This window comes from Pteronotus mesoamericanus, unplaced genomic scaffold (assembly GCF_021234165.1).
Source record: "Pteronotus mesoamericanus isolate MK-2021 breed Mesoamerican mustached bat unplaced genomic scaffold, CSHL_Meso_final scaffold_651, whole genome shotgun sequence".
NCBI lineage: Eukaryota > Metazoa > Chordata > Mammalia > Chiroptera > Mormoopidae > Pteronotus > Pteronotus mesoamericanus.
In genome coordinates, this window is record NW_026555325.1 from 7439496 (window position 1) to 7466135 (window position 26640).

Below are 26640 nucleotides of genomic sequence, written 5' to 3' on the forward strand. Positions count from 1 at the left end.
AGGCTCAGGACTAGACTGAGAGGCAAGGGGGCAAAGGTCTGGGTCACAGAACACCAGCAACCAGAAGAGCGATCTTGGCCAACTCCCATCCCAAGCAAACCGCTCAACATTTTTTTAATAATAAAATTTTATGAGAACACAGCCATATTTATTTTGTTCTATGGCTCTTTTTATGTTACATCGACAGAAATGAGTCCTTGCAGCAGAGAGTATATGTTCCACAAAGCCTAAAATATTTGATCTCTGGACCTTGACAGAATAGGTTTCCCTTGTCTTGCCTAGAACAAAATCACTGACTGGGCATCCTACCTACTGGGTCTATCTATAACACAAAATCACAGGATCCCCAGGTCATAACTTTTAGAGTAGATCTAGACAGGATTAAGATGGATTAAGAGGAAGGAAATAAACTCTTTATTTACCTCTTCATCCCAAACATGAGCTGGAGACAAATCCAAAGGAGAAAGAACTTCCCAAGTAAAATCAGTAAAGGCATTAAAAGTAAGAGTTGTGAAAGGAAGAGTTAGTCACAGCCTTAAGGCTTAATCAAGGATTTGGGACTCATCAGAATGACATATGTTAATCAAGCAGAAAGATATCGTTAAAAGGGCGAGATTGTAGTACGCTCCTTGTTCTTTGTGAAAAGGCCATTAAAGTTCAGGAGAAAACCAAAAAAGAGTATTGAGAAATTAAAAAATCCCATGCCCAAATTGTCAACTCCTACTTCAAAGAAAAGAAATGTGAATGTTATTATATCTAAACTATTATAGAACCTTGGTATTTGTCACTTATTCCAGGATTTGTGGTGAGTGCCAAAACTGAAGAGTACTGACTGATGAAGCATTTTCTCTTGTGGGGTAGTGTCACGTGACTCATACAAGTTCTAGCAAGTGCAACAAGTCCAGAACAAGTGCCATGCCAACTGCTGCGACATTTTTGTTCTTGTCAAAATGCAACCCATTCAGGGTTTGACAAATCCTGAAGCCAAAGCGTACTGAGGTATGACCGTATAAATTTGGGAGCACACCAAATCCTCGCTATGCGAAAAAAATTATCAACAGACAGAAAGTATCCTGAAAAGCAAAAATGACTGGTTTTTGTCAATCCATACATGACTTTGGAAGAAAGAATAAATGCAATAAATAATTTTATAAAGGAGACTCTCCGAAGACCATGAACATACGTTAAACAAATCATCCAACAGGTCCTACTTTTGATGTTGAGTTGTGCAACAGCCAGATCACTGGCACTGAAACAGTAAAAAGTATGTTCTTGCTTCTCACTAAGACACCAGGAGCAAATAAGAAAGCTGCTGCCCATCCCAAAACAAAGGCTTTGAAAGCAAAGAAAGCAGTGAAGAAAGGCGCCCACAGCCACATAGAAAAAAAGATTGCACATCGCCCACCATCTGATGGCCAAAGACACTGTGGCTCCGAAGACAACCTAAGTCTTCTCAGAAGAGCATCCCCAGGAGAAACAAGTTTGCTAACTATGTCATTGTCAAGTTCCCCCTGAATACAGAGTCAACGGTGAAGAAGATAGAAGACAACAATACACTTGTGTTCATTGTGGATGTCAAGGCCAACAAGCACCCAGGTGGAACAGGCTATGAAGAAGCTCTGTGACATTGATGTGGCCAAGGTCAATATCCTGATCAGGCCTGATGGAGAGAGGAAGGCCTGTGTTTGACTGGCTCCTGACTATGATGCTTTGGACATTGCCAACAAAATTGGGACCATTTAAACTGAGTGTAGCTGGCTAATTCTAAATTAAAAAAAAAAAAAAGAACAAAATCATGTTTTCCTCTAGAGCCCTAACATTCTCACAGGTGTTTTTCAGAAGACTCTAAATTTGGAGTCTAGCTATCAAAGAACAGCAAATGATTATCAGTAATGATTGATAGTCAATAACAATTAACATGACAGTCTTGAGGATTGGAGGCAATGATCCCAAGATCTAGCAAATAATTGGCATCCTAACCAAGGGGCTTCCCTTAGCACAAATGTCGAATAACCCCACGCAATCAGGGAACGTATAAAGAATCCTATAATTGAAAAAGACCCAGAAGCTAATCACAAGTTGAGAATGCTATGCTCAACTTATTTCCTTTCCCCTTCATATATGGAAAATGCAAAGAGTTGCTGGGTTGCAACAAAGAATAAAGAGTACAAGGGAGAGAAAAGGAAAAGGGAGAAAACTTTGATCCATATAATTATAAACATAATATTTATGTGCGTGATATATTCATGTACAGCAGCTGTCTCAATAACCCCCAGGGTTCTTTACTGCTGTCACTTAAGCTCTCTATCTCCTCCCTTACCAAGCACCATAGCTATTGTTTCTCATAGTTACTGATGGGGGGCGTGGGGGTGGGAGATGATTGTACAGTAGGTATGTATAAAGGTGGGAAGTTGTTCTTCCCAACCTCAGGTGCCAACTATCCTTCTCACATTGCTAACATTGCTTATTCTCTTCTTTCCCTAAGAAAACAAGCCATTCTGGCAGTGCTATGAGAAAGAACGAGAGAGACAGAGAGAGAGAGGTGGAGGAGAAGGGGCAAAGGAGAGCAGGGATGGGAAAAGAGAGAAAGAAAATGAATCTGTAATACCAGCAAGTGTGGGACCTGCAGGAGATATCACATAGATGGATGAATGAGTCTTAAGAAAAATTTGTTTGAAGATCAGAGGTATGAGAAAAAATAATGCTAATTCATAGTGAAACATCCTTTGGGCTGACATGAGACAAGATAACTTAGTTTAGAATTCTGCTTTTCTCTCACATGAGCACATTTTAAAACTGACTTTCTAAATAAAAGTAGCCCACTACCTATTTGTCTGTAAAAGCATCAGCAATGAAAGAAAAAAATTAACACAATGGAGTCAGAGACCTGAACGACTGCCTCCTGATCCTTGATCATTGATGGGGCTGACACCCAGAGGACATGTCTAGTTTTCAGTATGTATTTATTTGAGTGCATAGTTGAAATTTGACCCATAATACACCAATTAAAAGCCCTGAATTCTAAATAAAGTCTTTCAATATTTGTTTTCTAGCTGTTAAGAGAACTGTTAATGAATCCAATTTAAATGTGAGAACAATATTTACACTTCTTTTAATTGGGTCAGGCTTAAAAGGTACCAATGAAAAAGAAGCACAGTATCTATAAAAGCAATCTGGTCGAAATAGATTTTATGTCTTTAAAAAGTCTGGAAAGGTTTAATTAGGTAGTCTAAAGTAAAGACAAATACATTACCAAATGATCTGAATGAAATATAAGCCAGAAGTTACCTTTTTTCCCCCTTACAGTTAAGAGAAAACTTAGTAGAACACAATTATAAACGTGTATTTCTGGACTATAGTTTAAGCACGTGGATTAGTTCACTAATGAAACCACATTTCTTACTCTCTGGAGAGTTGTATACAAACAAATCACTAAAGTTGTTATTTATGTGAACAAGAAGTAGATATAGAGAACAATCTTTGCCTATATATGTATTAACATTATATGTGTATAGATATATAGAATGAAAAAAAGTAACAATCCAATATATCTACTTGAGAGAGATATATAATCATTTAGACTTTTGTTTTTTTAATTTGGCATATCTACAACATCAATTTATTTGGAATTCTTAAATTCCAAATTCTGGTAATTCTTAAATTCTGGTAATTTTTCACTGTAACTGGGTAGGCTGATATACTTTCTGTAAAATTCCTGTTTTTAAAACTTTTCTAATTCCATTGAGTATTTAAGATTGGGAATAATTCATAATTTAGATTTTTTTTCATGGAGCAAAATAAATATGAAAGATCTCAACAAAAGCTTGTATAGGTATGTTATATTTTAAGATAAAAATGGAAAAGATTAATTCTTTTTCACAGAACCTGATGTTATCCTTGGCAGAAATTGAAGTTATTTATTATCCTTCTTGAAGTTAATCATATTAATTGTTTGCATTGAATTAACAATGCCAAATGGAAGAATGTGAATTAATTGAATAAGCATTTTGTACATTTTCTTCTATTTCAGTTGATTTATCATTAGTGGGTAAGGATGAAAATGCCATCTATTTCTTGGGAAATTCTCTTGGCCTTCAACCAAAAATGGTTAAAACATATCTGGAAGAGGAACTACATAAGTGGGCCAAAATGTAAGTATGATTTCAAAAGATATCATTTACCATCTCATATAAGAATTTTAAAAATCATACTAGATTGTCTAATATTTGAAAAGGTGCATAATAGAATTTTAGGGCAGAAAAGAATTTTAGTGATCATATCATTCAACACTGTCATTTTATTAATGAAATAGCTGAGGATCAGTAAATAAGATCATATGGCCAGTTGCTGGCAGACTCAAAACTAAAACATTTAAAATATTTAAAAATTTAAGCTTCTTTCCAGAGTTGACACATTTAAAACATATATAATTATTTTATTTCTTTAATGATTAACAAAGGAGTTATCATTTATGGTTTAATTTAGTGTTTTTATGATTAGTTCTTGGCTAAACTCTGTCATAGTAATTTTTATAAATAAGGAAGTTAAAATTATTGAGGGAAGTGCAAGAGGTTGAGTGACACAGAAGGCATTTTCTTCCCAAACTGAACATGATTATTAAGGAGATGCTCCATTTGGGATTAGCTAAGCAACTTCGTTCCAACTATGCAGGGATCTTAAATCAGGATCCATTCTATTCTCCATCTCTTCCGTTCTACTTTTAATTTTTTGCCTGTGAAAGCTTTCACACACTTGGTTTACCTGAATGCTTACTGTCTTTTATTCCAAACGTCTCCAATACCCTGATTATCCCTCCTGCATATCCATTGCATTAGTAGGCAGTTTAAACATGTTTATTTTCATTAGTTCCACATTCTTAGCTGCATTATATATCCCTAATCATATATATTTCTTATCGTTCTTCAGTAACTACTGATAAAGCTGAAACTAAAAATAATTTCAAAATATTTTAACTATGTAAAAACAATGAAATGAAAATAAAACAATGAAAAATAAATGAAAATATTTTTAAACATTTTCTGATTATTACATTCTGAAAAGCAGTTATGAAGAGGGAGTCAAACTTGAAGGTCAGAAACAAAAAATTAAGGAGAATGAAATCAAACCATCTGAGAACTCAAAAGGCTCTCATAGAAAATCAGAACATCTGCTTCCTCTCTATTTATTCTTTATGTCTCTAGCCTTTCCTACTGGGAATAGTATCTGACCTTTAAAGTTAGTTTACAGCTATTAAATAACACTGCAAAGTTCTTAATTTCAGTGGTTAACATGTAAGTTCACAACTTAACACCAAAATATAGAGGTTTATATAATTTATCAAGCCTGTTATACCTTTATCTGCATAGCTTTTATGCATACATTGGAAAATAAATATCACTACATTTGGAAGCATTTTGTACTAGCAGGTTTTAATATGTTAAAAGTGAGAGTCAGAGTTAATAAAAATGGTTAATATTCATTTTTGGCCTTAATGTAAAAGACAGCAGAGAATTAGATTGAATGAATTTGAACTTCAGAGAATGTCCTTGACTCTTGGATATTCAATCAGCTAGGCTATGCATTTTTATTCTCTAGGCATTTTAAAAAATGCTGTCTTGCTATCCTATTCATATCCTTATGATTATCCTACTTCATTAAGGGAATGGTTGATTATTTTCAAGACTTTGAAGTTATATTTCAGGAAAGTGTCTCTCTGTCATAACACTTGCCTTTCTATACAAACTGGGGTCCATCCACGTGTCGCTGTGATACACAACCCAACAATTAATGTTGAAGAAACGTGTTTTTATTTACAAGATTCCAACCTCAGGGGGCCTGAGAGCACTCCGGCTCAGAGCCCTGTTCCACCATGAGACCCAGCACTTCCCTTGCTCCCCACTGGGCTATAAGCCAAAAACATGCCCAAAAGTTCCCCATCTCCTTATCTGTTCTTAAATCAGCTGCACAAACATTTCTCCATCTCCTCTGGAATGTGCGCTTGTGGGTTTCAGAATCACCATCCTCTCGCAGCAGCTCCCTCCTTCAGGATCTGAGGTACCCTGTCTTCAGCTTCCATGTAGTAGTCCAGGAAAACATGCCGTGTTACACTAGCTCATGGTGGAGTCCCGGGAAGCACACATCCCAAGAAAGTGGCTTCTCTGTACATCCTTCAGAGAAGCAGAAGTCTACATTCCTGATCACAGTTCAGTTCCAAAGCATCTCCTGCAAACCCGTGCTTGACGAAACAGATTCCCACACAGCTCCATCCTTTCTGCTAGATCTCTGCACAACTCCATCAGCTCTCTCCTTGCACCCTTTTCTCAGGCCACATGCTGCCTTCCTCACTACCTCAGGCCTCGTGGTGGAATCCTGACTCCCAGCGGGCATGGCTTCTGCCTTACACACCAGCCGTCATGGAGGACCACTTTACCACAAACTGCATAGCTGCTTGTTGCTTCTTCTCTCAGACCTCATGGCCAAATCCCCCTGCAGCCCACATGGCTGCTTTCCTACTTTTTGGGCCCTCATGGCAGAATTCCCTTCTCTTTCAGCCCATGTTTATTTTAAATGCTTGGCCTGGGACTTCCTACATGACGTCATATCTGGTCTCTCCTACAGGGAGCTACTTTTGCCAGATCCTCCATATCTTTTACCTTCTTTCAGCGGTCATCTTTAGTCAGGGCATGAGTTCCCCATGACTCAGGGGTCTCTGGCTGCCTCCCTCTTGTGCAGGCAATGTATAAACTCACCGGATTTGTCAAGAGTCACATTACACTCTGAAAGTCACATAGTCCTTTCCCCTGGGGCAGCAGCCTGCTTCCCTTCAGGAAGGACATGGCTATCAACTTGCAACTGTTATGAAAAGTATTGTAAGGACCTTATCATCTGCTCCCTTTTTTCCTCCAACTGCGGGCTGTGGGGAATTTCTCCTCTAATCTGGGGCCCCCTGCTTTGTATCCCATTACAAATATGCTTGGACCCTGTGGGTCTGCTAGAATGAGTAGGCCATAAGCTTAAAGAATTTTTGAGAACATTTTATATTATTTACTAATGGCCTAGATAAGTTAAAGGAGAATAGCATGGGTTAATAATCATAGTGGTAAAGTTCAGCTAGAAGGGAAGTGTACAAACCAATCCTAAAGAGCACAATTGTAACTTGAGAAATGTATATTATATCCCTAACTATTAATCACAATATTTTAGGTCTTTTGTATTGTCATATCTGCTAGATAAATTGTTTTCTTTCTTTCTCATAAGAGTAAAAAAAATTGCCATAGTTGTGTCTTTAGAGAGATTCATCGAAAACATGTAACACTTTAGATAGAATTATTAAAGAAGAAAATAGTCCACTGAATTACATATTCAGAATAAAAATACTGATTTGCAGACAATGACCTTATACGGCAGTGTGTGCACAGAAGGGGCACTGGTGAAACGCACAGGCGTGCTGTGCTCCTGCAGATACTGCAGTCTCCTTAAATTTAAGTGTTTTGTTTTTTTTTTTTAAAAAAAAGAGTATTCTATCTTCCTAAGTCTGATAGTTGGGTGTGTTAAATAAACTGACAACAGGCAGATTAGCAGGAGAAATGGCATAAAAATATAATAATTTTAATATTATGTACATGAGGACATCACAGGAAAAAATAATAATACCCTGTCAATGTAAGACACATCCAAACCTGTAGAGAATTTTTATGAGTTTATTTGGGCCAAACTGACAACGATTGCTGGGAAGCAAAATCTCAATGGATTGAGAAAATGCTCTGGAGAATGGCAGTTTTGCACCTTCTTTTATACATTAAAATCAAAGCAGGAGGCATAAGGAAGTTACATGAAGTTTTTGGTAGTAGATTGGGGGGGCAAAGAAAGCAAAGTGGAGAAACCTCTGATTAGATAAAAAGTAAAATGGATGGACACGTACTTTTTTAAAATTGGTGGGTATAGGATAGTTAACAATTAACATTTACAACACAGAGTTTCTAAGCAGAGAAAAAGAAAACAATGAGGGGTTCCTTGATCTTGTGCTCTGCTGGGAGATTGTGCCCTGAGGTGTCTGGAAAAAAATGGGATTACTCCAACATTTCAAAGGTTATGTTATCATAGATGCAAAAAGACAATAGACAGGCTCAGCTAAAGTAAAGATTGATCTTTGCCAGGCAAGGTAACAGCCAAGGATGTGACTACCTGCTTTCACTCACTTTTACTTAGGAAGTTTTAATTTCAGACTACCCTATATGACTACTTTAGGTCTCTGAGTTTGTAAGACCCACTATGCAGGCTTCCCTTGAGCTTATTAGTTTCAGTATGTGGCCTCTTTTTTCTTGTATACAACCCCCAAAATGCAATGCAATTTGAGAATTTTTATGTTATTTCAATAGGGGAAAAGTGAGGAGATGTAGGCCACTTAGAGTATATGATTTTTAAGCAACACAAATGGGCCCTTTGAAGAATAAAGCGGTATAGTTTGAGACAGTTTGCCTGTATGTTGTGTTGACTTCTAGTCGCCTCTCCTGTGACAAGAGTCAATCTTCCCTGGTTAATGAAGCTCCTTAAGGAAAGGATTTATGACAACTGAGTTCTTTTTGGAAAATCTGTCTTCAAGCAGGTTAAGCGGATTCAGAGACACTCTTTCTATGCATTTGCTGTTTTTCAAGTTTCTTCAGCTCAAAGTAATCCTATGCCAAAGAGGAAAATTGTAGTGTGGCATAATCTGCTACCCTTTGGTATTAATAAGAGAGTAAATGGTATGACATGTTACAAAGATTTTCTTGATATGTGTTAGTGATCATCAATTTAACAACAACAACAAAAAAAAGCTGTGCTATCATGAAAGAAGGCTGTAAAATCATTTACTTACCTATTGAGGGGAAAAGCTTTTAAAAGCAGGGCCACTTTTCGTTTTGCAGGATGGTTAAGTCATAGCCTTATTTAAAAAAGGCTCTATGTTTCTGTTAAGTTCCTAATTAGATTTTATATCCTGAATTTGAATTTCATGACCAAATACTGCTTCTTGGACTTCTCAGAGAACACCCCACTCATGGTGAGATATGCCCAGGTGTGAGTGGTAAAATGGTACCAGAATGTTACTGGAGATTGGACTCAGTTCATCAACTTTGGTATTTGTGTTCTGGCTAAAGAAGAATTCAGAATCAAGACCCAAAAACAAGCAAAAGTTTATTTAGAAAGCCACAGAGGTAGAAGTGAGCCATGGAAGAAGTGAGCCAGCAGGGCCATGTGAGCTCAGAAAACAAGTTACAGAGGCAGAAGAAGGGTCCTTGGAACTTAGGGAAAAGAGAGCAAGGATATATGCATCTGGGTGAAGGCAAGGGGAAGAAGCTTTGCAGCGCTCCACAGAGAGAAAAAGCCACGCTAGATTCTTAAGAGCATTTAAGGGTGGGGATTTTAGAGGAGGTCTCTGGGGAGAATCTCAATAGAGTATTCATCAGCTTTCTAGGTATGTCCTTTCAGGGGGTGTTGTCCACTGATTATTCGGTGTCAGGGCAGCGGGTCATTAGTCACTGCGGATGATCCTGATGTCAGCCATGGGATCGTCTCAGCTGGCCTTGATGCTATCCTTTGCCAGGACCTGAAAGACAACTGAGGCCTAAATGTTCTCTTCGAGGAGTTAATGCTTAATGGGGTGGTTATGCAAGTGTTTGTATGGAGGTCATATGAGGTTATTTTCCAGTCCAATGTCTGGTGACATAACAGGGAAGGAAAGGCCTAATCTTATGACCATCAATATGAAAGGTGAGGGGGTGTAAGCCACATGACCAGGGATACGCTAGGTTAGGGTAAGAAAGGGTGTCCCGGCCCATTTTACCCTTTGCTAGCTACGCAGGGCTTTCTGCTCTTGTGACCTTCAGTCCCTAGCATATCTTTTCCATTCTGCTCATGTTTGTCTGTCTACTAACTTGGAGTGAGTTAACTGTTTCCCATCCTCTCTTCCTTTCTTGTATTTGTAAATGAAGATTGCAACTATGTTGCAACTTATTTTAAGCAGTTTTGAATGAAAGTGATACAATGATTTCCTTAACTCTAATATGAACGTTTATAATTACACTATTATCTACATCAGTTCTTGCAAATGGCAGGCCACTTTACTTTTAGTTTATTTGGGTAACAGTTTCTAAGTACATTTTATTACCCCAGGCTAGTGGCCTGACAAAATGAAGAAGCAGTTTCTGTGTGTGATATTTTAAAGGGGCAGAGATGCCAAAAGCATTGCAGGAAGAAACATATTCTTAAAGATTATTACCACTACCACAGTGTCTACCAGGGTGAGAAGTAGGTGGCATAATATTCTGAGATATAAATTCTCTGAGACAGAACATAGAATTTTACTACTGAAATGTAATAAGATGTATTGTGCTCTCAGGGAAGGCCATGGAGCTCTGTGTGATTAAAATAAAAAAGGATACAAGTATCTGCCTTTAATTACCATTTAATGATGATGATTTTTGTGTTTAGCATTTATATTTGAAGTCAAGAACAAGCCAAGCTGCAGGCTATCTAATAAGACTATGAATAATAATAACAACTGCCTTTCTCTTCCTCCTTAGATCTTACAGTTTATGTTTATTCTCAGAGACAGTCCCCTTCCTTGATCTCAGTTTATATGGTAATTGAAATATTAGTTTTAAAATTGTGTTGTACACCACATGCCCATGAAAGGAATTTTAACATTAGATTTATGTTAGTAAGGAAGACTCAGAAAAGGCCTACTATATATCAGTCTTTTTTTTTTTTTACATGTTATTTTATTTATTTTTCATGGCAACCCTTTAAACTACATATTGTCACCTATCTACTTTTACAGAAGTGGAAAATTAGGTCTGATAAGCTTCTAATAAAGATAGTCTCATACCCAGCAGTGACACAGAACTGGCTCAGACTAGGTGATGAAAAGCAACAAATATTCAGGATTTCTGTTGTTACCCTGAAGTCAGCCACAGTGGGGGAAACTCACACCATGAAAATCAGCAAAGGTTAAAAAAGAGGGTCCCTCTTCTTCATTTTTTTCTTTAGGGAAGCAGTTCTCTAGGGAAGGAGAAAAATCCCCACCAGTTTGAGTTGTTATCTGAGACCCCTGTAATAAAAGACAGAGGAACAAGAGAAAAAACAAACAAGTTTATTAACATGTATCCCTCTTGTATACATAGCAGATACCCAAGGGAAAATGAATAACTCCCCAAGGTGGCTTAGAATTCAGGCTTAAATCCCACCTTAATATGGAGAGGAAAGAGTGAGAGTTGGTGAATTTTAGGAAAGATGAATGGACCCATGAATCATAGATGGGAAATAAGTTGGGACAAAGTTTATCTGGGTGTGGTTTTGACTTCTAATCTCTTCTGTGATGAGTCAATCTTCCCTGGTTGATGAAGAATTTATGGAGGGTATTTATAAAAGTGTAGTTTATTTTGTAGGATCTGTCTTTAGGCAGATAGTTTAGAGAGAGCCTCCCCTACAATTGATGTTTTTCCATGTCTACAACTCAGGATAATATACCACAGAGAATTTAAGGGTAGCATATTCTGCTATCCTTCAACTCTGAGAACAGGTTTACCAGCTCGCTACTCCCAGTTTACTGAATTTCATTCACAGTCTGCAATATGCAAAACAACAACAACAAAAACACAAGCTTATTCTTTCTTCCAAGTTTACATAGGTTTTGAATTCCTAAAAATCAAGAAAACTGTAATTAGGAGCTACCTAAGATAGAAGTTTGTAACAAACCCACCCTCCCACCCCACCCCTACCACCTGGCTTGACACTTTGTTTTAAATCCTTTATATTTTCAAATGATTTATTTGCCGTCCTCACTTAATGAAAAACTTGTTGAGAGTTGAAGTTCTCTTATGTATTTTTTTTTTCATTATGCATACTGGGAGATTTACTAGAATAATGAAATTAATCTGAAATATGATAGATGAAATTGCTAAAAATATGTCAAGATGTAGTACTGGTTTTATTGCCAAGTTTCTTTGTATAACTAAAATGCCATCAGAAGTATAATTATATTTTATACACTTTTTAGAGATTGTAATCATATTTTAAAATTGAATTTATAATCACTGTAATTTTTAGCCTCAAAAAAAGATATGTTTTAGTATAGATACTACATAAGCTATAGGTATACAAGTAGAATATCCAAATAGTGTTAAAATTCTTAAAATAATAAAAAAAAATCTTAGATTCTAAGAAAAGTAATGAAATAGTACATGGGCAATTTCCCCTACACCCTTAGAGAAAGCAAATCAAAGACATTTTTTAAAGTATATTTTACTGATTATGCTATTAGAGTTGTCCCATTTTTTTCTCCCTTTTATCCCCCTCTGCTCTGGACACCACGTCCACCAGCACCTCCCCCCCCCGCCCCCCCACCCTTAGCTTATGTCCATGGGTTGTGCATATAAGTTATTTGGCTTCTCTATTTCATATACTATTCTTAACTCTCCCTCTCTATTTTGTGCCTACCAATTATGATTCTAATACTTGTACCTTTTCCCTCCATTCTCCCCCTCCCCACTGATAACCCTCCATGTGATCTCCATTTCTGTGATTCTGTTCCTGTTCTAGCTGTTTGCTCAGTTTGTTTTTGTTTTTGTATTTGTTTTAGGTTCAGTTGTTCATAGTTGCAAGTTTGCTGTCATTTTACTGTTCATAGCTTTGATCTTTTTCTTAGATAAATCCCTTTAACATTTCATATAATAAGGGTTTGGTGATGATGAACTCCTTTAACTTTACCTTACCTGGGAAGCACTTTATCTGCCCCTCCATTCTAAATGACAGCTTTGCAGGACAGAGTAATCTTAGATGTAGGTCCTTGCTTTTCATGGCTTTGAATACTTCTTTCCAGCCCCTTCTTGCCTATAGAGTTTCTTTTGAGAAATTAGCTGATAGTCTTATGGGAACTCCTTTGTAGGTAATTGTCTCCTTTCCTCTTGTTGCTTTTAAGATTCTCTCCTTATCTTTAATCTTGGGTAATTTAATTACAGTGTGTCTTCATGTGTTTCTCCTTGAATCCAACTTCTTTGGGACTCTCTGAGCTTTCTGGACTTGTATATCTAATTTCTTTGCTAGATTAGGAAAGTTTTCCTTCATTATTTTTTCAAATAAGTTTTCAATTTCTTGCTCTTCCTCTTCTCCTTTTAGCAGCCCTATGGTTCAGATGTTGGAATGTTTAAAGTTGTCCAAGAGTTTCCTAAACCTTTCCTCATTTTTTTTGAATTCTTGTTTCTTCATTCTGATCCATTTGGATGTTTATTTCTTCCTTTTGTTCCAAATCATTGATTTAAGTCCTGGTTTCCTTCCCTTCACTGTTGGTTCCCTGTATATTTTTCTTTATTTCACTTTGCATAGCCTTCATTTCTTCCTTTAGTTTACCACTAAACTCAATCAATTCTGTGAGCATCCTGTTTACCAGTGTTTTGAACTCTGCATCTGATAGGTTGGCTATATCCATTTTGGTTAGTTCTTTTTCTGGAGTTTTGTTCTGTTCTTTCATTTGGACAATATTTCTTTGTCTCAGCCAACCAGTTATGTTGTAAGGGGTGTAACCTTAGGTATTCGCCAGGGTCTGGGGACCCACTTTGATGCGCTGTGGTGCTGTCTGTGGTGGAGAGGTCAGAGAGGGAATTATGCTGCTTGCTCAGCTCTCGCCCCACTTTCAGTCACTTCCATCACTTCCTGCAAGTGGATTGTACCCTTTCGGGTGCTGATTCCTGGGTGGGTGGGTTTGTGTGCATTTTAGAACCCTGTGAGCCCCTCCAACAGACTCTCCTGTGAGACTTGGAGTTTCTCTCACTGCTCCAATTGCCACAGGTTTTTACAGCCAGAGGTTTTGAGGCTTTATTTCCCAGCTCTGGAACCCTGGATTGCGCAGTCTGTCTGGCCCCTGAGTTGTTCCTCCTGGTGCATCCGCACATGAATGTGGTACTCCCCGTTCTGCCAGTTGCTACCTTGTCACAGGACCTCACCACCCTGGCTTCCCATCTTCACCCCTCCTTCCAGTCTGAATGAATGTTCCTTTAACTCCTTTGTTGTAAGACTCTCATACAGTTTGGTTTTCTGGCAGTTCTGGTTGTATTTTGTTTTTAAATTGGTTGTTATCCTTCTTTTGGTTGTGCGAGGAAGCAAAGTGTATCTACCTACGCCTCCATCTTTACCAGAAGCCCTCAAAGAAATGTTTAAATGACAAGTTAAAAAACAGAGTTCTCAAATGTTATTTTTGGTCTTAGAAAGCATGCTTTCATGTAATTATTAAAACATTACAAAACTCAATTTAGAATGGTCCAGTTGCTAATGATGTTTGAAAAATCAAACACGCACACATACATACAAGCTAAGAAAGTTTATGTCTCTTTTCAATTTCAGGGGATCCTACGGTCATGAGACAGGGAAACGTTCTTGGATTACAGGAGATGAGACTATTGTAAGCCTTATGACTGACATTGTTGGTAAGTACAAAATAGTTTTATTCCAAACTAATTGTGAATACCTTATTATTTAGTTACAGACATAGATTATGAAGTCAAAATCTTATTGAAAAACATCCTGATTTTCCATTTCAATCCATAACAGAAAAGAGCAAGCATACTTTAAATTAAGACTTGATTGTTATAGACTAGAGAACATAACTAGGTTATTTGGTACAAAAATAAAATAGGTTATTATTTTTCTTGTATATTTTAAAACTAATATTTACTCCCCAATTTAAAACACATGCATTGCATTAATTTATACTTAGAAAAAATCAACTTTAGTGAAATTTCTAAGATTTCATTATATGGTAAAATAAACACTAACCTTTACATGCTAAAGGATTAAATCACCAAACCTTTTTTATTTTATTTTATTATTATTATTATTTTTTTGGCTCATTACAATTTAATCCATGGAAAGCTATTTAAGATTAAATGAACATTATTTAAAATAATAGTGTATGCTATTGTTGGTTTATAATGTGTTTCCTAAAGTGAGCTATACGTACTCTTAGTGGTACTCAAGATAGTTTTAGATGGTAAGTGTATTAACATTTTGAAAAATATTTATTTAATTGGGTTGAATATTCAGTATTGCCTGAAATCTTATATGAAATTTAGGGTATTAAACAAACAAAAAAAATCATAATTAAGCAATTTGAGTAGTATTATATGGAAATATATGAAAGATTTAGGAAAACCTCAACTTTTAAAAGGCTTTTTCATAACTCTTTCCCGTATAGAAAATTATAAAACTATCTTTGTTTTACCTGACTTATATCTTGGCTAGTAATCAGAAGACAAAATCAACTTGAGCTGGTGAGAAAATGGAATTAGAGTGGGGAAGCCTGGGTGGTTTAAACAACAAAAATTTATCTTTTCACAGCCCTGGATGGAGGCCAGAAGTCCAAGAACAAAGTTTGGTTTCTGGTTTGGCCTTCTTCCTGGCTTGTAGATGCTGCTTTCTATGATCTCACTTGGCTGGAGATCGCTGATATCTCTTCCTCTTTTATGAGGAAAAACAGTCCTATCAGATTAAGGCCTTACCCTAATGATTTTATTTAACATTTATTACCTAAATATAGGCCATATTTCCAAATCCTGTCACACTGGGAGTTAGGATTTTAACATAAGAATTTGGGGAGGACACAGGTCAGTCCATAATATATTCCATGGTGAAAACCAAAGAATTAACTGTTTATCTACTTCTATCCTAATTTAAGCCCTAGTAACTATGCAGGAGACTGGAAAAGTCTTCTCTGTGATATTTAGACAACCTAAGATTTTTAACATTTTTTCCCAGTATGATGGCCCAATAGAATCACCTTATATCAGATTCTATTTCATGCACAAAGAAGAATATGCTCATGTTTAAAACAGCCTCAATTACCAGACTTTTAAGGAAAATCTGTCCTTAGTTTATAAAACATATTAATATGTTATCCATTCAAAATGTTTTTAAAAATTTAAAAACTCCATAGAAGGCTTGCAAGCAAAAGCAAGCTCTATTTCCATCTAGTTATTATTAAATAATCTTTCCACCCTACACATTTGTTTTATATTATAGGGTCAGAATATTGACTTCTACTTTAAGGTAATCAGTTAAATACAAACTGAAAATTCTTCCTTCTATTCCAAACACAGAGAAGTGATAGAAAAATTAAGTTAACAAACATATAGTCACATTAAAGAAATTAAATTGAAATCATTACAAACCAGAAATAATGCCATTGCTGAAGAAAGGAGCAGTAGAAAGGCTAGAAGGGCAGAACTAGGGGCTGTGCATGGAGTCAGGCAGAGTGTGTAGGCCTGAGTCCAGGACGGTCCCATGAAGCCTCAGGGCATTTTAGCACATCCTTTCATGCCTGGGCTATTTTGGGAATGAAAGCCAAAACTTTTGTCAGCCAGGTCAAGTAAAGGCAAAAACCAAGCATTTTCTGCCAGACCCCCCCCCCCCCAGTTCTTAGGAACACGGCACTTGATTGATTAGGCTGTCCGCATTGCTAATAGGAGTACATATTCTAATGGAGGAGATTACCACCTGAGCAACCCTGGATTGTGTTTAAAGACGTGTTAAATATTTGTTTAATAAAGCCTTCATTTGTGTTCATTTTCTAGAAGCCACTTATATTCATTCAAATGTCTAACATGTAAATAAAGAAACCTAAAATAGCTCCTAGAGTACCTGAGAATATATGTTTTCCTTAGCTGCAGAACTTTCGTCTCTCCCCCCAGGTTTGCTTTCAGAATATAAATTCTATTCTAATCCTGTTACTTTGTGCTCAATATTTATCATTCTCTAAAGAGGAGTTAAGATGTTTATATCCAGCCCAAGGAAGTGGTAAGATGATATCATTTAGTGAGATTTATTTATAAAGCCAATAAACCCTGCAAAAAGATCTCCTTTGACCACTTAAAAGTGTGTTGTAGCTCTTTTGCTGCTTAGTAAACATGCACGTGTTTTGTTGCCTAGTAAATAAAAATACGTCACAACAATCCCGAACACTTCAAACCAGGCACCTCTCATTATCATTTCTAAGGAAAAAGAAAATTCAGATTTGTTTAGAAGGGTAAAGAGACTGAATTTATTTAATTTTTTTACAGACTATTTATTAACTCTAGCTTTAGGATGTTCTGTTAGTCTTTGAAATACCATACAAAGTTATAACACGTATGGAACAAATTTCTCTTAATTTTCTGTGTTTTTGTCATATTTCCTTTGAAATATTATCAGTGGCTGAAAGTAATCTGTATTTTCAGTTTATTTTATTGTTTTTTTTTTTTGTTGTTGTTGTTGATCAGAGAGATACAAATTGACAGTGTCTACAAAAGTGTATTTTAAAATCTTGGTATTTTCTTTTAATTTTAGTAACTATTAGGCCCAAATTTCTTTATTTTTAACATGATATATATTAATCAGAGAAATGGTTCTTAAGTCAAGTTGAAAAATGAATGATTTCACTGTTTGCTTTAGTAGAAACACATCCTTTAGAAGGTGTTGATATGTGTTTATCTTGTTTGTTGCTAATCCAATGCAAGTTCCTTTTCTGCCTCATTACTAGAAAGTCCTGAAAAAAATTGGTCAAGTTTAAAGTAGCAAAAACCTTTAATAGCTCCTAATTTGTTTTTATTTTCATATATTGTACTCTATATCTATTTTTTATCTTTTATTTCACATAGTAGTGCTAGAACCCTGGAATTCTCCTTGAAAATAGAGTTGGTAAAATAACAAAACATTTAAGATAACTGTGTGGTAATTACAGTAAAGAGCAGCAGAAGTCAAATTTACTTTTGCTACTTGCTAGACAAATAGACAAGTTGTATATTTTGGTTTATGATTGACTCTTCCAGGTTCTTAAAACCATAGCCTTTATTTCATCATAAAATATCTCAAAAAGAAGTAATGGGAGGATAATAAAAATTATTATGCTGTACAAATTGATAGAGTAGATAGGAGGAAGAGACAATGAACAAACAGTATGTATTCATAGACGTAGAAAAGAATATCAATTTCAGATGGGAAGAATATCTATCAAGTAAACACTTTATATAGAGCCAATGATTCTTTAAAATGTAATAACATTCTCTTATAATTAATATATTATTAAGATGCTAGAAATAGAATTGCTAAAGAATATTAGTATTATTATTAAGCCTACTTTTCCCTGGGTACATAAAAATCACAAAGATCTAGATACATGCATCTCAGCTTATAATATTGTTGTAATGTGAACATAAATTTGCTTTATGAAACTTGGAATTGACCCTCAGAGAAGCAATAATCTCGGGAAGCTCTCTGCAAAGAGGGTGAATTCTCAGCCATGCACTGGCCACTTCTAGAGGCCAAAGGAATTTGCTGCTTGAAGAACAGTGTGGAAAGTTCTCAAACGTCTCCCAACCACAAACCTTACAACCAGGTCCACAATAATATTCACATCTGCTTAATAAAATATGCAGAAAAGGATATGGAAGTTCCAAGACTCATCATGAACCACGTTATCAAATGTTAAGCAACTGGGCACCCTGTCACCTTCACTTTCCAAAATATTTGACATTAAATTACAATTAGAGAGATGCAGGAGAAAGTTCGTGACTAACATGGGCCTCCTGTATTTGATTTACAGGGAATAGATAATGTAGAAAATTTTTGTGTAATTGTGAACAAAGATTTTAATTATATATTTTTTTAATATGAGAGTGTACATATTTGTCTTCTACTTCCTGTCTGTGAGACTTTGGGCAAGTTAGTTCATCTCTTTGGATATCCATTTGCTCATTGATAAAATATGGAAAATCTAAGTAGATAACCTCATCAAAATTGTGTGAAGACTATGTGAGATAATACATGTCACATATATAAAAGTGTTGGCACATAGTAAGGGCTCAATAAACTTTAGCTTTCCAGGCATAGAGATAAGAAGTCAGTGCTTGCATTTAACTAGGTTTCACCTCTGGGTAAAGCAAAAAATACCTATATATGTTCATTAAATGAACAAGCAGGAATTCACTTTTCAAATGAGAGCCATGTCTCACACCCATCTCAAAAGAAGTGATTCAAATCTTAACATTTACTGTAGTGAGTTATAGGATAATCTTCAAAGTGAAGACTCTCAAAGCCTGATAAGTTTTGGGGAAGATTTTTAAAAGAATTTTCTTCCATATTTGTTGATGATGTGACATTAATTTCTTAAAAGCTCTTTTTTAAAAAAAGAATAGAAACAAAAAATATAATAAGTTTTTTTAAGTTTATTTTCTTAAGGAATGCTGACGATATTTAAATATGTTAGAAAAAATAGTGGTTTCAAAAATATAATTTGAACTAAAAAAGATATGTCAATTAGGTCACTTCTTTTTTTAAAATACAATAAAAATCATTTTTGGCCATTTGATGTTAAGAACATTTTATTCTTCCATGCCTTCAGGTTATATTTGGAATGAACATTTCTGTTAGTGTTCTGAAACTGTAATCTTAATACCACTCTCAGATATACATATGTGTGCATGTATGTATATATGTATATTAGACTGAGCCTGTCTTTGATAAACTTCAGTAGCACATAAGGAGAGCATTTTGAGAAGCATTTGGTTGAATTTAATTTAATATATACCAAGGCAGAATAATTTTCATGTGTATGGACAGACAAATTATTCTAGTCAATGACAGATTCTTTACAAAGAATTGATTCAGTGTTAATATTTGAAGGGAGGAAAGCACATACCAAGTGTGTGTCTAGACTAATTCAACCCAGTACATCTGGTTTATCACAATCCCATACAATAAAACATTTAGGTGATCTCATATGAATGCTGCACTCCATAGAGAACTAAAATTTTACAGGATCTATAATCATTTTTAATCAGAATGTAATCATTAAGCAAAAATGAAATGTCTGAGCTGCTAAAGAAATTCACCCATACCCCATCCTGACTCTTCTATTTCTATATTTTCATTTTGTGATAATGTTTTCTTTTTTGTGTTTTTTCTTCTTATTTCAGTTCATTCTTTAAATGCTTCCCTTTCTATTAATTCTGTCTTCACTTCAAATTATTTTTCCTTCCTTTCTTCTACTCTCCCTTCCATTTTATTGTAATAAATGGTTTTCAGAAAAGATGCATGTAAATAACTAACAAGGAGATAAGGATAATATCAGATTACATACCTTAGTTAATGGTTTGTTGTAGAAATAATACTAAAATGTATACCATTATACAGAGACACAAATATAATAGAGCTGATATCATTTCTTTTACAAGATTTCAAAAAGATTTTCATATGATAGGAGATATATGCCACTGTATAAAACATAAACATATCATATTCATATCTATGTGATATGTTTAAGAGAAATTTTATTTAGTGCTTGGAATGTAGAATACGATTGTTTCTATTGCCCCTTGACTTCAGACAATTTACACCTTACAATGACAAGGCATACACCCACCTTGCGTATCAAACCTTGCATATCGAATGGGGAAATCCATCGGCCAAATGCAACAAGAAGTTTGTTTGTTTGTTTGTTCATTCATTTTTACTATATGAAGACACGGGCTCTTTCTTTTTTGGGGGGGCTAGTCAACAGGAAAATCAACCTCGTTTATTATAATATTCTAGTGATCAGCAGGTGTATAACTCACAGCTATGGTCATTAATGACATTCATTCTAAATTTAACATCTACATTTGCAAACCATTTGAAAGTAAAATTACTTTTCAATTCACTTTTATATCTTCACCTTTGATTGACAATTTTTTTTTTTCACAATGGCAACTTCAGTGAGTATCTGAGTAAATGGTAACAACCATTTGGTTGTAGATACACTCACTTGTTCAGATTACCTATTCACTTTTCTTCTGTGTATGTACAATCATTTACAACCATTTGTGAATGTTCATTTCAGGTTAAAATGAACTTGCAAAACTGATGTCAGACTTCTGATGATTTGATTAATTTACTAGAATCATTTGTTCTTAAAGCCAAAAGGGTATTTATTTTTCTTATCATGAACTAAAAAGAGAACCAAATTTGAATGTACACTTTCAGTGATGCCACCAAATAACTGTTGCAATAATTATAAGGAACAGTAAGTTTACAAAATAGTATACTTAAATATGTGCAATGATGTTTAGGTATATAGCTAATATGGCTGTGTATTGAAATTTATTCATTTATTTTTATTTATTTATTTATACATTTTTAAATTAATTAATTTTTTTCAAATACATTTGTCTCTGCCTACACCCTACCACTTTCCCTTGCCCCCTCCCTCCCTCCCTCCCTCCTTCAACTCTTCCCCTTTGTTTTCGTCCATGAGTCCTTGCTATATGCTATGTTGAAATCTAAATACCTAGGTTGTACAATTATTTCCAGTGGACTCCCCTCAAGTAAACTAATCCTGCAATTTATCTATTAGAATAATTATTCCAATTACTGCCTATTCTATTACAATGACTCTAGTAGAAGTAACTCTATGCGTAAAAAATAACGGACTTATATTATAGGTTTTTTTCCTAATATTTAGTGCAGCTTACAAATATTAAAGCTCATAGCCTATTTTTCTCAGTGATGGTAAAGAGATATTATTCCTATTCCATGGGTCTAATTGCCTTTAAGAGGCAATGTAAGAGCTAAAAATAGGGGAGAATCAAGATGGCAGAGGAGTGAGTGGAAGTCACACTGACCTCCTCCCAGGACCAGTCTGGAATTACAACTAAATTATGGAGAAATCACCTGGAACAAACAACTGAACAATAGCAAGAGAGGAGCCTTGTAACCTCAGAGACAGGAGATTTTAACACAATCTAACTAGAAAGGAGTTTGGTACAGACCTGAGAAGGCAGGCGGGGCGCCCACAGGCAGCAGCACCAGAAGGATATTGAAACAGCCAGTTGAGAAGAGTGGGGTCTAAACCAAAATAGGGGGTCTCTAGCCCGCAGCACCAGAGCCCAAAAAAGTACACAGAAAACAGCTAGCTGCGAAAAGCAGCAGGTTTGCCCTCTGCCAGAGACAGGCGGTTGGAGACACAAAGAACTGATTAAAGGGCCAATGCATAATTTTTATTTGCAGTCACTTACCCTGGGCTCTGGCAAAGGTGGGGACAGACTGAGCTAGAGTCTCCCTGAGGAGGGACTGGGGAAGGGGCTTTGGGGAGAGAACTGAAGGAGTAGCTGACAGGATCTCGGTGCTAACTCATCCTCCACATGGCGGCAGCCATCTTGCTCAGGCAGAGACCACTCCCCCTGAGCAACACCAGCATCCGAGGACCCAATAGCCCCATCCCCATGTGGGATTCCACCCCACCCTGTGCTGTCTAAGCTGCCTGTTGAGTGCAGAGTGGCAGTCACAGACAGTGGATCCCTGGGAAAGGGGGTGCAGAGAGGTCTGGAGACACTTGAGGAGAGACTGAGGATGGAGGCTCTGGAGAAAGACCGGAGAGAGTACCCAGCAGGATCCCAGTGCTTACTCCTCCCCCATACGGCAGCAGCGTGAAAGGACTCAATAATCTCACACCCAGGAAGGACTCTGCTCCACCCTGAGCTGTCTAAGAAGGCCTGCTGAGTGCAGAGTGACTACATTAACAGCTGAAGGAGACAGCCACAAACAGTAGATTCCTGGAAGTCTCGAACAGACTGCCTAATGTCAGACAGGGACAACATCTGACATCACCAGAAGCAGATCCAGAAAGAAAAAACAGCGGTCTCCGACCATAGGAATTCATACCACAAAATCAGGATATCAAAACAGATCAACTTAAGAAGCAGAAGCAAAAGACAAGAGTCTCACAAATAATGGGAAGACAAAGAAATATGCCCCACTCAAAGGGAAAGAAGGAATCCCCAGAAACAGAACTAAATGAAATAGAGGCAAGTCAACTATCAAATATTGAGTTCCAAACAATAATTCTAAGGAAGCTCAATGAGCTCAGTGAGCTCAGAGAAAATTACCAAAACTACAGGGAAACTATGAGGAACTTACTGCAAACTATATCAGCATGAAAAAGGACATAGAAACTATCAATAAGAAACAAGAGGAAATGTAGAATACAATTTCTGAATTGTAGAACACAGTAGAAGGAATCAAAAGCAGGCTACATGAAGCTGAGGACCGAATCAGCGAGCTGTAGGATAAAGTAGAAAAAAGCTCCCAGAAAGAGCAAAAAAATGAAAAAAGACTCAAAAAGAATGAAGAGGCATTTAGGGAAATGCAGGACAACCTGAAACATAATAATATCCATATAATAGGGATACCAGAAGAAGAAGAGGATGAGGAAGGGACAGAGAAACTGTTTGAAAAAGTAATGATGGAAAACTTCCCTAATTGGAGTAGAGAAAAAGTCCCACAAGTCCTGGAAGCACTGAGGGTCCCATTCAAGAGGAACCCAGTGAGGCCCACTCCAAGAAACATCATCATTCAAAAGACAAATATCAGAGACAAACAGAGAATCCTAAAGCAAGCAAGGGAGGAAGAGGTAGTACACATATCAGGGTAGTAGCCCCGGTATGGCTAGCAGGTGACTTCTCAACAGAAACACTGCAAGCCAGAAGGGAATGGCAAGAAATATTCCAAGTCATGAAAAGCAAAGACCTGGAACCAAGGCTGCTCTACCCAGCAAGGCTCTCAATTCAAATGGAAGGTAAAATAAGGAGTTTCCCAGACAAAAGTAGGCTAAAAGAATACACCTCCACCAAACCAGCACTGCAAAATATGCTAAAGGGACTGCTTTAAGAAGATGAAGAAAAAGAGTCTATGAATCCCCAGTTCCTTTGACAGTTGCCGATACTTCATATTACCAATATTTTTAATACTCACTAATCTGATCATGACAATGATGTTATTTTCATTGTTCCTTTACTCTTTGTTGAAACTAAACCTGTTTTTGTATATTTCTTGCTTATTTCTATTATTTTTAAAAAGCTTTAAATGACTTTTTGGTATTCTTTGTCCATTTATTGATTAAAGGTTGGTAGAATTTTTTCTCTAAAAACAAAACAAAAACAAAATCTATTAACCATGTTTTAAATGTGTAGCAAATAGTTTATCCTATTCTAAACCTTGTCCTTTAACTTTATATATATATAGATATATATATAGTTTATAAAGTTATATATATATATATATACACACACTACTATATAGTCTTAAATTTTAATACAGTCATTTTGTCAATATTTACTTTATAGCTTCTGAGTTTGAATATTTTACTTCAGGTTATGAAGAACATTAGTTCCATTTTCTGCTAAAACTCCTTAGATTCTACATATTGATTTTTAACTCACCCAAATATTTCTTGTATAATGTGTGAAATAGGGCTCTATATTTGTTTTATTTCAAGTAATAGTGGTCTATGCACCTTATTTGTTGAATAAGCCTTATTTTCCCCATTGATTTGAAATATCAACTTAATCATATATTATATTATTAGATATATACATTTGTATTTAAGATGCTCATTATATTTCATTGATCTACTTGATTATTTCTGTGCTGGTGTCATGTTGATTTAATTGCTGGGACTTTATAATGGTTTTAAATTTTTAAATATTTTATAATTAACTTTGACATTTAAAAAAATAAGTAAAACAATCTGCATTTAAGAAATAAAGAAAGAGAGAGATGGAACTCCTACCTTTTGCGACAACATGGATATAACTAGAGAATATTATGCTAAGTGAAATAAGCCAGTTGATGAAAGGCAAATACCATATGATTTCACCTGTAAGTGGACTCTATTCAACAAAATAAACTAATGAACAAAATAAACCACAGGCACGGAAACATGGAGCAGACTGAAAGGGACCAGAGGGGACGGGGAAAGAGGACAATGGTGGACAGAAGAGGAAGGGACTAGACCAAGAACATGTATGAATGACCCATGGACATGGACAACAGAGTGACTGTAGGAGTGGGGGGTGAGGGTGGAATGGGTCGGGGTAAAGGGGTAAAAATTGAGACAACTGTAACAGAATAAACATGATTTATAAATTTAAAATAAACTAAAAAATAAAGAAAGTATTATCCTTGTTGTTATTATACTCTGAGTTTATTGTCCAATATATGCTCTGGATCTTTTTCTACCGCCAAAACCCTCAGTAATAGGAATTAGATCAAATATGATTGTATAATAGATATTTTAATTTTGCATGTTTTTTCATCAGACAATACTTATCTATGTTAATTATCTTATATCAGTGTTTATAAATAAGCCCCAGAGCTATTTAGATATTTGTATTTTTAATTACTAGCTCTTTTGTCTTATAAACTATCACATAACTCACTGGAATAAAAGAGAATTACGTTTGGCAAAGTAGCCTTCTTTTATGAAAGGTGTATTTTAATTTGACATTAGAAATAATCAGCTTTAAAAATGTGATTGACCTTCATTTCATTTATGATTTCTTTTGGAGATACCATACAAATATGCTCTGTGGGAGTTTGACCAACTAGCTGATGATAGGATAAATCATTTTTAGTTTATAGGAAAAAAGCAAATGCTTCATTATTTTGCTGTTATTTTTCACTATATCAAAAATAAATATAGTTTTTAGCTAGCTATGTACATTAAGTGCAGATATTGTTTGATAAAATGAGTCAAGTGGGAAAACTTCCATTTTTTTGTGATGACACATTAAATGTGTTTTTATCTCTAAAAAACATTAAGGAGGAAAGAGCAAAACCTTCCTACTTTGTTTTTTCAAGTATCTTTAGCACTAATAGAAAAAATTTAATCATGACACATTTACTTTGCAGGAGCCAATGAGAAAGAAATAGTCCTCATGAATGGTTTGACTGTTAATTTACATCTTCTACTGGTAAGTTTTCTTTCCCATCAATGTTTAGTATACATTTATTTACAAAATTTGACATGTTTCTATCTTTAATTCATGAGCATCTGGTGGTTTACTTGCTTAAAAACAAGTTGTGAGGTTATTTTTATTTTTAGCAGGAAATGCTGGACCATGATAAAAAGGCTTCTTCATAGTCATAGGAGAGTTAACTCTTGCAAAAAGCTTTAGAATGATGAACAACTCCTGTCTCAGAATACAGGGAATAAGAGTCACAGTGGGTGAAAAGCAAAACTGCTTGCAAGCACACAATCTAATGATGTACGAATGTTAACAAATGTTGAGCTTTATAGAGAGACACTTTTAACAGAGTGGATTATGGATCAGTATGGATCAGTATGGGTCAACAGATAAGTTTTTTGAAATAGGTTAAAAAAGAAAATAAAATTAAATTGGAGAAAAGGGACCTAGTACCTGCAACAAGTTGCTGTGTTTGAGGTGCTTCTTACACTATAAGTATTTAATAAATGTCAAATATTGGGTTGGCCAAAAAGTTTGTCTTTTTCCATCTGATAGCTCTAGTGGCACTTAATTGTCTTTAACTTCATTCAAAACTATTTTGTTAGATTGTATTGTGACATTGTGACAGCTGGTATATCAGCCTGGATTAAAAAAAAAAGAAACTTATCAAGATTGGTGAATTTCGGGGTACTTGTTTTAATGCTGAAGATGGGAGATAATGTACAACATTTTTGCCATATTATGCTTTATTATTTCAGGAAAGATAAAAACAAAACTGAAATGCAACAAAAGATTTGTGCAGTGTATGGAGAAGGTGCCATGACTGAACAAAGGTGTCAAAAGTGGTTTGTGAAGT

General features: G+C 35.7%; 1 protein-coding gene across 2 annotated transcripts in view; it reads left to right on the forward strand.

Annotated features, from left to right (window-relative positions):
• The window catches only part of KYNU (kynureninase), a 166869-nt gene that overhangs the window by 84144 nt on the left and 56085 nt on the right, over window positions 1–26640 (forward strand). For both annotated transcript variants that reach the window (XM_054562756.1, XM_054562757.1), the window contains 3 exons: window positions 4031–4151; window positions 14377–14459; window positions 25729–25790. In XM_054562756.1, coding sequence (XP_054418731.1) covers window positions 4031–4151; window positions 14377–14459; window positions 25729–25790 — 266 coding nt within the window. The remainder of the gene's footprint in view (window positions 1–4030; window positions 4152–14376; window positions 14460–25728; window positions 25791–26640) is intronic.